Source organism: Balaenoptera ricei, chromosome 1 (genome assembly GCF_028023285.1).
Source record: "Balaenoptera ricei isolate mBalRic1 chromosome 1, mBalRic1.hap2, whole genome shotgun sequence".
NCBI lineage: Eukaryota > Metazoa > Chordata > Mammalia > Artiodactyla > Balaenopteridae > Balaenoptera > Balaenoptera ricei.
The window spans coordinates 113,732,352-113,748,272 of NC_082639.1; the positions used below are offsets into that span (position 1 = coordinate 113,732,352).

The 15,921-nt window shown below is 54.8% G+C and overlaps 1 protein-coding gene across 1 annotated transcript; it reads right to left on the bottom strand.

Moving 5' to 3' along the window:
- Positions 1-5,342: 5,342 nt before the first annotated feature.
- MEX3A (mex-3 RNA binding family member A) lies at positions 5,343-10,657 on the bottom strand. Its single transcript, XM_059902143.1, has 2 exons — positions 10,167-10,657; positions 5,343-6,555 (listed from the first exon to the last, which is right to left on the bottom strand). Exons 1-2 carry the CDS (start codon positions 10,618-10,620, stop codon positions 5,447-5,449), a joined length of 1,563 nt encoding a protein of 520 aa, XP_059758126.1. The 5' UTR covers positions 10,621-10,657; the 3' UTR covers positions 5,343-5,446.
- Between the last annotated feature and the right edge of the window lie 5,264 nt (positions 10,658-15,921).

Here is a 15,921-nt window from a genome sequence, read left to right on the forward strand (position 1 = left end):
CCTGGCCATCCTGCTGCTTCCTGGTGCCTCCCCTTCATCTCTGGCCCAGTTCCCCTTCCCCTCCCCCTCCCTCCATCCTCCCCACCATACACTGCCCCCCAGGGCCAGCTGCCTCTGGAGTCCTGTGGTCCGGGGACAGTGCCAAGGGGGTGGGAGGCGCCCGCCCTACCCTCTGCCAACCCCCAGGGCAGGTAGGGGAGGGAGGACAGCATGGCAGAGAGAGGGTATCTGGAAGGCGAGACAAAAGGAAACCATCGGCGGGTACCATCTGGTGCCCAGGGCCCTGGTGCCAAGAACTGAGGGCACTCCGATGCCAGGGGTGAGGGGAGGAGGCGGGGGAGTTGTTCGAGAGAAGGGGGAGTCAGGGCTAGCCCTGTCTGTGTGTGCTGGGGAAGGGGTTTTAAGCCTGGGAGGTGGAGGGTCTAAGTCTTCCATCCAGGTTTCTGCCTGACCCCGAAGAAGAGGGGGTGTGGTGTGTAGGGATGGATTGAATCTGGCGGGGATGAGCGGGGAGAGTCGGGCTCTCAGCTCTCTGCCCCTTCTCCATCAAGTCCACAAGCTGGCTGTCCAGGGAGCGTCGAGGTCACCCAGCCTCGCCTTCCCCTGTTCTGCAGGGCAGAGTGGAAGGAGGTCTGCTGGCACCCCCAAGGAAGAGAAGGCGGTAAATGGGGAGAAAAAAGAGAGGTTGAGCACTTGGAGACGCAAGTAGGGAGCTGTGGAGAGCAGACAGGAGCCATCCACTTCCTGCAAGGTGAGCAGGGTCACCCAGAATCACACCAGAGAAAACCTCACTCACCCCAAGGTGGTTCAGACTCACATGCAGAGAAAGAAGCCGGAGCCTTAAGTAATAATACTTTTAATAAAATTAAGTTCTTAATAGCACATTTAATACATTAACCCTCCCCCTTCTTGGTTTCTCTGTGTTTTGTGCAACATCACTTTGACTTGATTATTCATGGGTCCGTTTTATTCCCGCCTTTATTTTGCTTTTGAAACGTTTTTCCTTGGTGGATTTGTAACGTGTCTTCACTAGATGCCTCAAATTAAGTCTGACCACAATCCTACTCTACTTTCTACAGTGGAGAGACCACTCCCCCTGCCCCAGGGCTGTCTCCCCCCACCCACCCTACCCCACCCGTACCCTCGAGCGGGGAAGGGGAAGCCCTCCCCACCCCAGACGCTACCTTCCCAAACTAGCGGGGTTTCTAGGACAAAAAGAGCAGGGGGGATATCTGTCCCTAGGTGGGGTGAGAAGAGTAAACTGGGGAGAGGGAGTTGTGTGTTTGGGGTCTAGGGCCAGGGAGGGGCATGACAGTCGTTGGTGTCATGGAGCAGGCTCTTCTTGCCAAGAGCCAAGGGGCCTCCCCACTCCCTTGGGTAGGAGGGAGGGGCCCGACCTGATTGCAAGCTGGGGTTGGTAGAAGGCAAGTGCTTAAAAAACGAGTTGATTTCTCACAAGCAAAAGCCAAGCTCCCCAGTTTTCTGTGGGGAGGGTGATGTGCCCTGGGGCCAGGGCACAGTGGATGACCCCTACCTGAACACTTACAGATGGAGGTGCACTAGAACAGAGCATTAGGGTCAGGGTCACCCAAAGTCGCTGCTGCCTGCCCTCCCCCTGCCTTTGTACCCTTGGGGACCAGTTCTCCCAGGCCTTTAAGGACAGCATCTCTGCTCTACCCCAGTGGGTGGGAAGTCCTTCTTGAAATCTAACTTCTATGAGATAATAAAGCACTTTTGCAAAGCTGTAAAGCACAGTGCAGCTTTAAAGGAGAACGATTATTGAGTTGGTTCCTCCACCTGCTGCCATGGAGGTCGGAAGCTAAGTAGAATATTGGGTGGGAACAAGGAAAGGGGACAGACTACCCCCTCAGTCCCCTTGAAGCTCTGAGAAAGAAGCGTGAGCATGTGTGTCTGTTGGTGAAATGACCTACCAGGCTCTTGGATCAATCTGAGGTGGAGTGGATTGAGGTTATACTTCAAGAAGGACTTCTTCAGTTAGGCCTGGGAGAAGTTGCCTCAGGAGGGTTGGAGCTGGGCAGTCTCCACCCTCCCAGAGAACCCCAAGAGGACACATTCGGAGTAAGGGCTGCCCAACAGACAGGAAAGGCCAGGATGGCCAGGCCCTCAGGTACTGGGGTGCAGAGCAGGGGTGCAGGTGAATGTGCTCTCCCTCCTCTGCTGTCCCTAGCCCAGCCCTCCTCTGGTTGAAATGACCACTGTTCATCCTTTCAAAGACCCTGGGAACTGAGCCCCTTATCTATTTGTCCTATAATTTAAAAATCCAAGGATTCTCAGAATCAACCCCAGCAGACTGGAAGGAAGCTCCTAACCTTACCTAGCAACCTGCTCCCACCCTGATACCTGAAGATGGAGTGGCTCAGGGTGGACTCAGCCACTTCCCTCCTCTATTTTCCTTTTCGTTATGACTTTTATACATTCTACTGGACCCAGGGGCCCTCAATGCTACTAAACTTTAAGCTATCTGAATATCATCTACTAAGTAACTAGTAATTCTTTCTCTTTTTCTCTAGGATTATATGAAATAAATTTGAATTATTATTATTATTATAATTATTATTTTGTAGTACTCTTTTCTTTTAAACCCCTCGGTTTCTTTCTTTTTCTTCTCTCTCTCTCATTTTTGGTTAAAAAAACAAACAAACAAAAAAAACTATTTCTCTTAAATCTCACACCTCTCTGAGGGTTCCCGGAGGCCTGCTAGGCCTCAGTTCTGGACTTGCCCTTCTCACTCGCCCCTGGGACAGGGCAGGGGAAGGGGGGGGGACACCCCAGGATCCTCAGTCCTCAGTCCTCCAACTTCTTCCTTTCTCCTTAATCCCTTTCTTTGTTTGGCTCTGCCGGCTCCCCCCAGGGGGTGGGGTAGAGGGGAGGGGGAGCCCCGGGAGTGAAATCCAATCTACTTGCAGGGCCCCAGAGGGACCAAGTTCCCCTAGCCCCTGTCTCCACAATCCATCCCAGGATGCTCCCCCGGAAAAGCAAATGACATTCCTCCCCAAAAAAAAAGTGGGGGGAAAAAGGAACGTAAACCCGAACATATATTAAAAACACTTTTTTAAGATTTAACTCTGAATACAAATGTATTTTTTTTCTTCTCTCCCTACATATATTCTAAACCTTCTAAAGTTTTTTTATTTTTTTTAAGGATCACTTTATCATAAAATAAAATATCCTTTTCATATAATAAATTACCTAATAAAAAGTCTTTTTTTCATATTAGCCCAGGTTCTTTGCTACATTTATACGGTAATAAACGCCTTTATTAAAATAGAATATTAAATTATAAAGAACTGTTTTTTTTTTTTTTTTTTTTTTTTGCTATTTTTGTTTTCTCTCCTCTGTGTTGGTCACCTATCTCGCTCCCTCTCACGCTCTCTTTCTCTCCTCTATCTTGTCTCTCACTATGTGTTTTGCGTTTGTTTCTAGGTTTGGCTCAATTAGTAAGAGTGGGATTGAATTTTCCGAGCCCCCTAGTGTAACAGTCTTCTGCCTTTGTGGGTAGAGTGGAGAGGGGGAGGGGGATCGACAGACAGACATCCCATCTTCCCACCCCCCTCCCCACCCCCCTCGGCGACCGAGGGGTGCCCATTTGGTTTGGTTTCTATTGTACAGACATCTCAGGATGGCTCACATTGGCGGGAAGGAGGGAAGTTGTCACAGGCCAGTGTTCCTGGCTGTGACCTCCTTCCGCTCCCCTCCCTGGCTGGTGGTCTGGAGGGGAAGGCTGAGGAGAGGTGAGTTAATTCACAACAGGAGGAAGGAGAGGAGGAAATCCCCTCTGTACCCCCATCCCTGCACCCCCTCTCCATCCAGGAAGAATGGGACTCTGGAGCTTAAGTGCTCAGAGATCACTTAGAAGAGTCCCACCCTACTATATACAAGAATCTCCTAGGACCCCCGCGGGACTCCCATCCCCCATCCTCTCCTGGCCCGGCCAGCGGAACCCAGGAGGGCGGGAGGCTGGTGGCTGCCCCAGATGAGCAGTAGGGAAGCAGCAAAGGGGGTGCAAGGCCTAAAATCATACATGATTCTCAGAACAGGCCCTGCTGTACCCCAATCCTGCTTGGCTCTGGATTGACCCCTCTCTGAAGACCTGGTCTCTCTCCTCACCCACAAAGAGTGAGACAGAGACTTCATGATTAACGTGCTAATAAGGGTTCAGGTCAGGTCCAGAGAGGGGCGCATGGAGTGGGGCACCGCAGGGGAGGAGGAGCAGCCCCTCCCCCCAGCAGCCTCTCCTATGGCCTCAGGCCCTTTCCTGCTCAAAACTGCAGACACACTACCCTGGCTCTCCCCCTCCCACCACCAGAAAATCCAGCCCAAGAACTGTTCCCTAAATGTAATGCCCCAAGATGATAAAGGTGGAGGTTTGACCCTTTATGTAACCCAGTATTGGTCCCCTTCTCAAATTTTCACTGAGAACAGGGATACATTCCATCAAGAATTTGAGGTGTTTCTTTGGAGGAGTACGAGAGAGGGCCTCCGGATGCCAGAAGAGGAATTAGGGGGGACCATCAAATTGTTCTTCCCCCTACTTCTCCCCAGGGGGATGGTGTCCCCAGAGCTGGGCTGGAAGGAGCAGGAGGGAGGGGGGAGAAGGGAGGAAAGAAAAAGAGCAAGACAGGGCTGGTTGTGACAGCCAGCCAGGGGAAGCAAAGAGGAGAGTTGGGGGAGAGAAAAAAGGAGTGAGGAAAACCCAAAGGGAAGAAAGATGGGGAGGAGAGAGTGGAGGGAAAAGCTGCAAGGGGCAGAGAGGAGCACCCCCTCTCCAGATTCCTCTAGCCCAGCTTTGTGGGGATAGATGAGTTCTGAGCCCTTTATTGGTTGACATACTTCCTCCCCTTCCCCCTTAGAAAATCTATCCCGACTTCCAAAAGGGCCCCAACCCCCTTATACTGCTGGAAACCCAGGAACAGATTCCCAAACAGGATACGGCGGTGGAGGGTCTAAAGGGTCGAGGTTGGAGGTCAGAGGTCAGGACCAGAGGGCTTGGGGATTGTTAGAGCACCTCTAGATACAGATGGTAATTCTCCCTCTCCCTTTCCCCATCCCCTCCACAGAGGAAAGGGTAGTGTGACACACATAAGGGTAGGTGGAGAGGGGGTCAGGATACCTTAGCGGCCACCTCTGGCAAAACAAAAGTTTCTCTTAGCTGCTTCCAGACTGAAAGGTGTGTTGAGGTATCAGAGTTGTAACTCTAGTAAAATTTCCGGCCTGGCCCCCTCCCAACCTTTCCAGGACAGGGTGACCAGAGGCTCTGAAAGTGGTCCACCCTCCAGCCACCATCGCCTCCCCTCCCCCCTCCCCAGAGAGCGAGTATCTCTAAGCACCTTGCCCCTCAAATCACTGATTTCCAAAAGGCCCTAGTGGAACACAGCTCCAAGAAGGGCCCCTGGGGAGTGGCCCCAGGAGGCAAGGGGCAGGGGGCTTAGGAAAATATTCGGATGGCTTGCGTGGCTGTGATGTGGCAGACGGGACACTCCGGGTCCGTCCTCTCGCAGATGCGTACTGCACACTCCATGCAGAACAGGTTGTGTCCGCAGGGCACGAGTGCGGCAGTCACCTCACTCTCGAAGCACACCATGCAATCCCGCCCGCCGCCGGGGCTCCGCAGGCCGCCCCCCCCAAGTTTAGAGAAGCCCTGGAGCGGCTCTCCCGGCGGGCGTCTCGGGAGTCCTGCCAGCTCAGGCCCCGCAGAGGCGGCAGGAGAGCGGTGCGCGCCCGGGGGCCCAGCGCGGGCCTTGGCGGAAGAGGAGGAGGAGGAAGAGGCGGAAGAGAAGAGCACCGAGGTGGGCGTGGCGTTCTCCTGGCCCGCCCAGAGAGGGGGGCTAGTCTCTGCCACCCCGTAGTACACGTCCTGCTTGCCCACGCCATAGCCAGGAAACAGGTACCCTCCGTAGCCAAAGTCCCCTCCCTGCTCGCCCAGGCGCGGGGCCTCAAAACCAGAGTCCACTCCACACTCGCCGATGCAGCCCAGACTGTTCTGCCTGAAGGTGGAGAGGGGCTTGCAGCCAGGCGGGTGCACCCGCCAGGCCTCGGAGTAGCGGCTATCAAGCGCGGCGTCGGGGCTCCCGGCCAGGAAGTCGTTTTCATTGTTGTACTCGAGGATTTTGCCTGTGCGGACCGCAATGTGCGTCTCGATCTCCTCGCGCGCACGCTCCACGTTGCCCGGGGCACCAGTGATCTCGAACACCGGGTCGCGGTCCCGGCTTGGCGTGATAATGTACGTGTTGGTCTGCTGCTGGATGCGTTTGATGGTTGCCCCCTTGGGGCCCACCACCAGCCCCACCACGCGGTAGGGCACCCGCACACGAATAGTCACTTGGCCGGGCAGAGCAGGCGCCACGCCAAAGGCGGCGCCCGACTTGTTGCGGGAGGCCCGGATCATGGAGAAGTGCTCAGCTGCTGAGATGATTTCGCGTCGGGCTGTGGCCACGTCCTCCCGCCGCCCGGTCACCATGAACACTGGCTCCTCGCCTCGCACCGGCGTCTTGATGTAGGTGTTGGTCTTGGCCCTCAGAGCCTTAATCTTGCAGCCTGGGACAGGTAGTTAAGGGAAGAGAGAAAGAAACTCACCGGCCAAGAAGGTTTGTACTCAGTCCAACAAGCTCCTGCTCCTACTCAGATACTCAGCCCCCCAGGAACCTCTGTCTACCCTTTGAACCCCGCCCCCCCAATCCACCCTAACCGGAACAATTCACTCATCGTATCTTAAATCTACCCAACGTCTCTGTCAACCACAGATCGCCAAATGTCCCAACTTTCCCTTGAATTCCATTCAGGACCTCCAAATTCATGCACTCTTTGAAATCCTGAAATAATCACTGACCCTCCAGACAAGGTGCTAACCTCAAACCTACTCACTAACTCCTCTCCAACCACGAGCCGTTGCCACAATTTCTCTACTGATTTCTGGCTACTCAAACTTACAAATCACTTAATCACCCCCACCCTGCCCTGGAAATGCAATCTACAATCTGTCACTGACCTTGATCTTTCCTCAGAACTGCAATGGACCCAGCAACCCACAATCTACTCCTCACTTGATCTCCATGCCTTAAAAGTGTCCTCCAGTCTACTCTGGGACCACTGACCCCCCAGCTGCTCCCATGCCTTCCACCCATTAGTGTCTCTCAGTGGGTCCCAAATTCATAGCAAGTTTTCAGCAACTAGTGGAGTGTGGGAGACTGGGAAGGGTCTGAGAATCAGAGTTTCAAGAGGGAAAGGAGGATAATGATGTGTAGTGCCTGACCCCATGGACACTCCTGCCACCCTGTCCCCTGGGGGCAGGAGAGCCAAGATGGGCTGGGGGCTGAGTAGGGTGGGGAAGAAGGTGTTCTGGACCTGTACTCTTGCTTTGAAGAAGGAGTGGGTTCAAGGTGGGAGGTTGGGAAGAGAGGCAGAAAGAGAAAGGAGAAAGGCCCAGACAAAGAGAGACAAAGAGGGAGAAGGGGAAAGAGAAAAGTGAGGGAGGCTGGGATGGCCACACTGCAGTTTAAAGGTGGCAGACCTTGATGGCTGAGTGGACAAGCCTCTCTCCTCCTCTCCCACTTCCCTCTCCCTGCCCCTAGCTTCACACAGAACCTCAGAGACTCACATGCTTTCTCGAAGCACACATGCTACGTGTGTGAGTTTGCGCGTGCGCACACACACACGAACCTAGGAGCCGTGATGCAGTGTGCCTTTATCTAAGTGATACTTGTGGTGCAAGCCTAATGTACACTTTCACATACTCCTCTGTCCCATACACACAGATTCCCTGCATTTCAACCTTTCATCCATCCCACTCTTCCATCCCCATCATCCCCAGCACACAAGCAGCACATTCCTATACACACCTGCCCACAACTTTGGTTCCCATTCACATTTAGACACGTTCACACCCCTCTCCAGATACACATTCACCATTCCCTTCCTCACTCCCCAACCAACGCCAGTGGTCCTAGTTTTCTGATTCTGCCCCAACCCTCCAACCACAGGCCTGGGGTGAGCTCATCTTTTTTTCCCTCTCCTTCCTCCACTCCAGATGGCTTCTTCTCCAGATTGGCATGTGGGAGGAGAGAGTGGGCTGGGGGCAGCTCTCCTCACCTTCAAGAGACCTCAGGAAGGAGAATTTGCTCCTCCCTTTTTGTCTTCAGACCTCTTGGCAGCTGAGAAGTCCTACCTGTTGTCAAGCCCACATCCTTGCTGCTTTAATGTCAGTCAGTAAATGACTGTTCTATTTGTGAGGCATGGAGGGTTAAGGAACAGTGAAGCCCCTTCTCCTACAACTTCTAATCGCATGGCATCTGATAGGCATCGGCGTTCTGGCTCTAAGTTTTGGGCCCATAAACTTACGCGAGAGCTAGGTGTCTTTAGGGATTGGAGTTGGGGTGAGGAGGACAGGCCGGGTATAAAACTAAGGAGAAAAGCTAGAGGCCTGGAGGTGCAGAACTGGTGGTGGACCTCGTCCTGGGTTTCACAACCCTGAAGAAGCATCTCTTGAAGGGAAGACCCAGTTGGCTTCACCTTCCTAGAGGTCAAATAGAGGAGCACGGACACTGCAGCAGGAGGAGGGAGGTTAGACAAGAGAAAGGACTTCCATTTACTTAAGGAATGAGGGAGAGGCTTATCTTCTCTGAATAGGAGAAATCCCCCTACTTTTATGAGAGACAGGCCCATCTGATGCGGAGGCAGAAGAGGAAAGAATGACTCCATGAAATTCCGGGGCCTCCCAAGACCACCCCCGCACCCAAGAAAAGATATCAGTGTCCCCACCCAACTCCAGGGCTCTGGGTCCCTAGTTTCTGGCAACAAGAGGAAATCCAACTTTTAAAACCAGAAATCTCAAGAGATGGAGTGCCCAGGAGGATGAGGGCTATGCCTGGGAGTGGCATCTTCCCCTCCTCCATTCTGGATCTCCCTGCAAAATCCCCCCAACCCCCCACACTTCTGGTAGATGAGGTGAGATGTGGAGTAGGGGCCCTCCTGGCTTGCCTCCCCTCTTCCCCGGCCAGCAGCCGGCCTCCTCCCTCACTCCCAGCCGGAATGCAGCTCCTCTATTGTTCCCCACTGTGGGACAGCTCCTCCCCTGCTCCTCCCCCACCCCACACCTCCCCAGCCCAGCCCCCTTGCAATTTCCAAATCCCACCCCCCAACTCCCCTTTGGGAAACTGGGAGAGGGAAGGGTCCCCAGGATCCCGTCTGCTCAATCTGGACCCTCACCAACACTCCCACCCCCACCCGCCCAGGGATGCTGGAGCGGAGGAGGGTGTGGTATCAGACATACTACACTGGATTAATTCTACACCCACACCCCCCTCCCCCCAACAACACACCCAGACACATGCCCTCCACCAGATCTCCAGGTGAAGGTTTCTTACCCCCCAGCATGCCCTCACCCACTCTGTCCTACTCTCTCACTACCAGAGACCCCTCTCCAGGCCTCTGGCCCCTTGCCGTGGCCAGCCCAGAACAAAAGCCTGAGAGGGAGGAGGAGAGGTCCACACCAGGACGTGGCACTTCATTGGAGGCGCCCCTTCCAAAACCCCATAGACCATTCAACTTTGGTGTGTGGGTGACCACAGGACTCCCTCCTCCCAGCAGCCCCCCTTTCCCACCTCACCCCCAGGCTGGGACCCTCCCATGAGCCACACCCCCTTCCATTCCTACACTCAGCCCAACAAAGAGATAGATACTCAGTCTGGCTTCCCAGGCCAGGTCTCCCCCAAAGTCTGTAACTCCAGGCGGCTGGGGGTCCCAGGGGTGCCCCCTCCCCAAAACCACTAGCAAATGCCGGAGTTGGGGCTTCTGAGTAACTCTTTGCACATTCCACCAGTTTTTCTGTCTACGAGTGGACACCCCCTCCGGACAGCCTCCCCGGATTGGAAGACCGATCCCCCTCCCTTTTCCCTCTCTCCACGAGAGGATATTTCTTTGTCTAAGGGCAGGGCCCTGGGGGAGGAAGGATCTGGAGAACAGTCCCAACTGGCGGGGTGGGGGTAGCAGGGAACTTTATGGCACTTGGAAATCAGGGTAGGGAGCGGGTCCCCCTTTGTGGGGAAGGGACAGAGCCAGAGGCGGGCAAGAAGGGAGGAAATGAACTTTCCGTGGTAGGAATGGCGTGCCCCCCACTCCAATCCCTCTCCGCGGTCCCGGCGCCCGCTTACCTTGCCTGCCCACGATCTCGGCCACGTGCTCGGAGGTGGGCACGGGTACACACTCGGTGGTGTTGCTGCTGCCCTTCAGGCGCAGCTCGGCCTCTTTGTAGAGAGCGCAGAGCTTGGCGTCGCTGGCCCCTTTGGGGGCGGTGGGGGGTTGGGGCGTCTGCGCCGCGGGGGCCGCCGTCGGGGCTGCCGGGGGCGCCGCGGGCGGCGGCGGCGGGGCCGGCTGCGGGGGGGCGGCCGGCTGCGCGGGGGCGCCGCCCCCCCCACCTCCCCCGTCCTCGCCCGTCGTGGGGGCGGGGGGCTCCCCCAAACCCAGGAGGCAGAGTTGATCGAGAGCCAGCTGAAGGGCGCGCTCGTCTTCCAGCAACCCTCGGTCCTTAGCGCTTCCCCCGAAACATCCTAGTTCTCCAAAGCCCCCATTTCTTTCCATTATTCCAGATACCACTAGACTAGGCATGGCGAAACAAAAGCTGGGGGAGAGAGAGAGAGGGAGAGAGAGAGAGAGAGGTGGTGGAAGGGAAAAGAGGAGAGAGGAGGGGAGGGGAGAGGAGAGGAGGGGGGTGTGTGGGGAGGGGGGAACAAAGAACTGGGGAGGGGGGAAGAAAGCGAGATAGAAAGATAGACCCTCCCCCTAAGCCCCCCTCCCCAAACACCCTGTAACCCGACTCCCCTCGCCCCAGCCCCCAGGGTGGGGGTGGGGGGAAAGAGAAGCAAAACCAAGAAAGCAGATCTCCTCTCCTCTCCGGGGGTGACGGGGGGCGGGGGGCTGCGGGATCTCTGCCCCCACCCCTCCCGCCTCAGTCCCGGGAGTCTCTAGACCCCACCGTCCAGACGCCCCCTTTAGGCTCCCGCACCGAGCCCCAGTCCAGGAGCGGCGCTCAGTGGCCCCCAATAGAGCCCAGCCCCTTCCAGCGCTCAAACTCTTTTGTTTTAAATGAACTGGATGGAGCAGCATGGAACTGACGGGAGGGGGGCGCGCCGGGGGCGCCCGGGGCATGCCGGGAGTTGTAGTTTCCCGCCCTCGGGGGCGCGGGGACGAATTCCTTGACCCGAGGAAGATATGGATGTGCCTTCGGTCTTTACCCGCGGCTGGGAGGCGAAGCTGGGGGTGGGATGGAAGTCAAGGTCCCTCATTTTTCCAAGAGGCGGGCACCAGGAGAGGAGTCAGTGTACAGAAACGGAACGTGTTGAAAAAAGGCTAATGGAATGTGCCCCCCTCCCAAGGCAGGCTCCTTCCCGATCCGGGCCGGTCTTTGGTCCCTCTTTCTTATGGTAATGAGCTGGGGGCGAGAGGGCGGGGAGCGGTCCCGGCTGGGTCACTGCGGCTTTCTGTCGCTCTCTCTCTCTCTCTCGCTCTTTCTCCCCTCTTCCCCCTCCCTGCCGCGCTCCCTCTCCGCTCTCAGCTCCCCCCTCCCGCTCTCCCAGAGTCGATCCCGGCTCTGGGCCGCGGGGAGAGGTTCTCCGCAGAGCAGACAAAGCCCGCAGCCGCGATGCGGGGAGAACACGGCTCTGCGCGCTGGGGGGGCCGGGATGGGGTGCCGGGTTGGAGGGTGGGACCCCTTGGTAAAAGACGGGGTCCCCTCATCCCCAAGCGGCAAGCCATCCCCCCTCGTCCCCTCCCGCTCCCCCAGTCTCGGAGATCTGAGAGGCACCGACTGGGAGGTGAGTTAGTTAATATCCTTCTGATCAGTAGAGGGGAGCTGGGAGGGCTGTGGAGAGATGAAGTGAGGAGGATGAAGGGGTGGAGGGAGAGGAGAGAAGTGGGGGGACAGAGAGTGAGGAGGCGAGTAAGTCTTAAAGGCATGATGTGACTTAACAGTTTCGGGTGAGAGCCAGGAGCTTTGGGTGTGACAGAAGGAGGAAAGAGTGACTGGATGGAATGGAGACCCAGACTTCTTCAGGCCTGGGCCATATATATAGCTTGGGGGTGATCTTCACCATCATCCCACTTTGTCTCACCCACCTCTCCCCATTGAAAACCCATTAATTAATTCAGCTCCTTTGACTCTGGAAATTTGGTGAAAGTAAAAATCAGTTTTTAAGGCATGAATTGGACAGTTGGGCACTTTTAGGGGAGTTTGTGGAAGTTGGAGTGTAATGCAATCTTTTCTCCCCTTACCCCATAGCTTCAACATTTCTTTTGTTACCCTTTTTATGCCTGGGTCTTTCCCAGTAGGAGAAGGGATGGCACTGCAGCTTGAGGGCTTGAGGTCAGACTTTTAAGAACTTCCCAAAAGAGTTTTATAAGAATGGGGGGGGTGAGCTACAGTAGTAAGGTGTCCTTTTCTGGAGTGCCTTGGAAACCAAAAATCTGAACTAGTTTGTGAGGTAAAGTCCTGCTTGGAGGCAGGGGAACAGAGGAGATGACCTCAGAGACCAGGCACTGTGAGGCCGTGAGGGCTGAGCTGCAAACCCAGTTCCCTAAACTGATTCTTGGAGAGAGTAAATTTGCACACCAATGGGAGGGTGGGAGCCAGGGTGCAGGATCTCAGGAGGGGTTGGGGGTTGGCGCACTGCGGGGCTCTTGCTTCTTTGCCCGGCAGAAGATCCAGGGAAGGGGAGCCGTGACTGAGAAACCCCGGAAGCCCCCGGAATTGGAGAGGGGTGCCCTCTGGATCGAGGATTTAACATAAAGTTAACAATAAACCTTCTTGGATTGGGCGCTCCCGCCCTAAGCAAGAGTGGGCGAGGAAGAATTGGAGAGACAGGGCCTTTGGGAGTGGCTGTTTCCTGCTCTTGTCCCCTCTCCTTCTGCCCCAGGAACCTGGACTGGGGGAACCAGGAGCTATGGGGAAAGCCTCCTACTCTGTGGACCAGGTGACTGTTTTTCACATGAACAGAAATCGCAAACAGTTGCATAGGATGGATTGTGTGCCAGGCCTTTTTGTCACCAGCTGGTCTGAGCCTTCCTGTCCCCTCTGAAATGAGATTCCCCCTAGACACCCACTCCTGAATCGGCCCTGCTTCCACTTTCCTCCCCACTAAGCTAATTAAAGCAGGAGGTTAATGACCAAAGAAGCCTTGGGGGTTTGGCCAGGGAGGAAAACAAAGGACAGAAACAAGTGTGTGCTAGTGGGGAGGGGACAGCTGCTGAATGGGAAGGGACAGACTAAGGGGCAGGGTAGGGGAAGCGGCAGTCCCTGCTGGACCCCCGCTCACTGATCCAACAAGGACTAATCAGCCCCCCTGGGTGTGTTCATGTACCATGGGTCCACCCTCAGGCTCCCACTGACTCCAAATATCCAAGGTGAGAGAGGCAAACGTGAACCTGGCACCTGGAGGGCAGGATGTGTGTGTGAGCGCACTTAGGTCTGGGGCTTGGCTGTGCACATAGAGGCATGTGCCTGCAGATTGTGCGGGGTACGTCCACCCACGGGGTGGGGGGGGGCCTGCCAGAGTGCCCAGTGGCAGCGGAGCCTGGCGATGGGCACCTTGAAGAGCCAGGTTCTCAGGAGGTTTTTTTTTTGGCTGCAGGATCTTAGTTCCCTGGCCAGGGATTGAACCCATGCCCTTGGCAGTGAAAGCTCAAGTCCTAACCACTGGACTGCCAGGGAATTCCCTCGGGAGGGGTTTTGATGAGTCCTTCCCTCACTCCCAGAGGCTGGTGCCGTCCTTTGTTCAGGGGACTCCCCTCCTCCACTGACATTTGTGCTGGCCAAGCTAAGTTTCTGTCCAGGGGCACTCCTTTTCCTCTCTCCCCCTGCCTGCCCATTCTAGAATTAGCCCCATGAGGGCTGAAGGCCTTACTTAAACAATTTTGCTTGGAAATAGGTAGCTATGCCCGCCCCGCCCCCCCAGCCCTCACTCTGCCCATGACCAGAAAGGTGTGTAGGTGGCATATCTCTCCCCTTCAGGACCTTGGAGGACAGGACTGTGGGTCTCATCTTTGTCATTGTCTCCCACCCTGGTCCCCCAGTACCTAGTACACGGCCCTGCCCAGAGCAGAAGCTCAGTAAGGGTGTAGTGAGTGTAACCTCGCATTCCAGCCTTCATGATGTAAGAGGAAGGAGCAGACCTCTGGAGCCAAACATGCTGGGTGCTAGTTCTGCCCCTTGAGCAGTCAATTACTGCTGAGCCTCGATTTCCTCATCTCTCAAATGGAAATAATAAGCCAAGTTCCTAGCACAGTGCCTGGCTCATTTAAGGTGTTCAGTCAATGTTAGTTTGGGGGCCCTGGTTGCTCTCCCCTGGCAATTGACTTTACCTAGACTGTGGTCTTCATTAATTAATTTTAATTCATTCATTCAGCTAACTACTTCCTATTGAGCTCTTAGGTTGTGCCAGGCACTGGAGGAGATCCTGACCCACTGTGAGTCATTTGAAGATAGTTCTAGATCTAGACTTGCAGAAATAAGATCATCCCAAACAAACAGCAGATAAATCCAAAAATAATTCCTGTTGAGCACTGGAGTGCAGGTGAACTCTATATGTCTCTAGCACACACACAGCCTCAGGCCTGAGGAACAAAGGACCCTGTGGAGTCGTTGAGTTGGCTGTATGAGCGTGTGTGTCTATGTGCAAGTGTATCTGTGTGTGTGTGTGTACACACAGGTCTGGCTGCAAGGCAAGAAAGGTGACCCAGTTGAGAGTGGGATGGCCCAGAGCTCGAGTGGAGGCTGAAAGACAGGAGTAGGATGGGTGATCCAGACTGTGCTTATCTGTGTGTGGAGCTGTGTCCCTTTTCTTCTTCCAGCAAACCTGGGCACCTATTATTGCTGTCAAGTACCAAGGGTTGGGGCACAAACCTAACACCTGCCCCTCCCCTGCCCTATTCTCAGAGCCCCCAGGGAGGGAGGCAGACACAGGAGGCTACCACCAAGGTTGCCCTAGCAAGCTGGCTGGCCCTTATAGAGGTTATCTCAGCCATCTCCCTACTCCTCTCGGGATGCCTTCTCCATCTGTCTTAATCAGCTGAGCCTCCCCTCTCCTGTGCTTTATGGGGTTTATGTTTTCTTTTCTTAATACCCCTCCCTTATGGGAAGTCTGCCTTGTGATCTAAACACCATTCTTCCTGCTGAGAGCGCAGCCAGTTTTCTCTCTGTTGCTCGAATACACTCAACTCATTAATTTCTTTCCTTCTTTCTTCCTTGCTTCCTTCCCTCCCTCCTTCCTCCCTTCCCTCCTTCCCTCCTTTCTTTCTTTTTCTTTCTTTCTTTATTTTCTTTTTCTTTCTTTCTTTCTTCCTTTCTTTCTTTCTTTCTTTCTTTCTTTCTTTCTTTCTTTCTTTCTCTCCCTCTCTCTCTCTCCCTTTCTTTCTTTTTCTTTCTCTTTCTCTTTCTCTTCCTTTTTTTCTTTCTTTCTCTCCCTCTCTCCCTTTCTTTCCGGCCACACCACATGGCTTGTAGGATCTTAGTTCCCCGACCAGGGATTTAACCCAGGCCATTGGCAGTGAGGCAGTGAGAACACGGAGTTAACCACTGGACCACCAGGGAATTCCCCTCAACTCATTAATTTCAATCAGTGACAATGTATTGGGTAAAATTCTCTAGGACACACAAAAGAAGTAACAGACTTGATCTCTGCCCTCAGCAAGACACAGAAACTAGCCTACATGACCCAGAGAACATGGACAAACAGGATTAAATGTGAGGGCAAAACAGTCTTTGGTACTTGGAGGGCTACAGAGATTGGAGAAGAGAGGAGGTCTCTCTGGGTCCTTCCACTGTTGTGGGCCCAATCTCCAAGGGCTTTGGACCTGGACAGACAAACACCTCTCTGCTCCTCCCCTGGGACCACTCCAGCACTCCCCCTAGCAGGT

Excerpts from the sequence above, each read along its gene's own strand:
- MEX3A (XM_059902143.1), bottom strand. The coding sequence starts at position 10,620 with ATGCCTAGTCTAGTGGTATCTGGAATAATGGAAAGAAATGGGGGCTTT. Across the intron at positions 6,556-10,166 it reads CGAGATCGTGGGCAGGCAAG|GCTGCAAGATTAAGGCTCTG; the intron begins GTAAGCGGGCGC and ends TACCTGTCCCAG.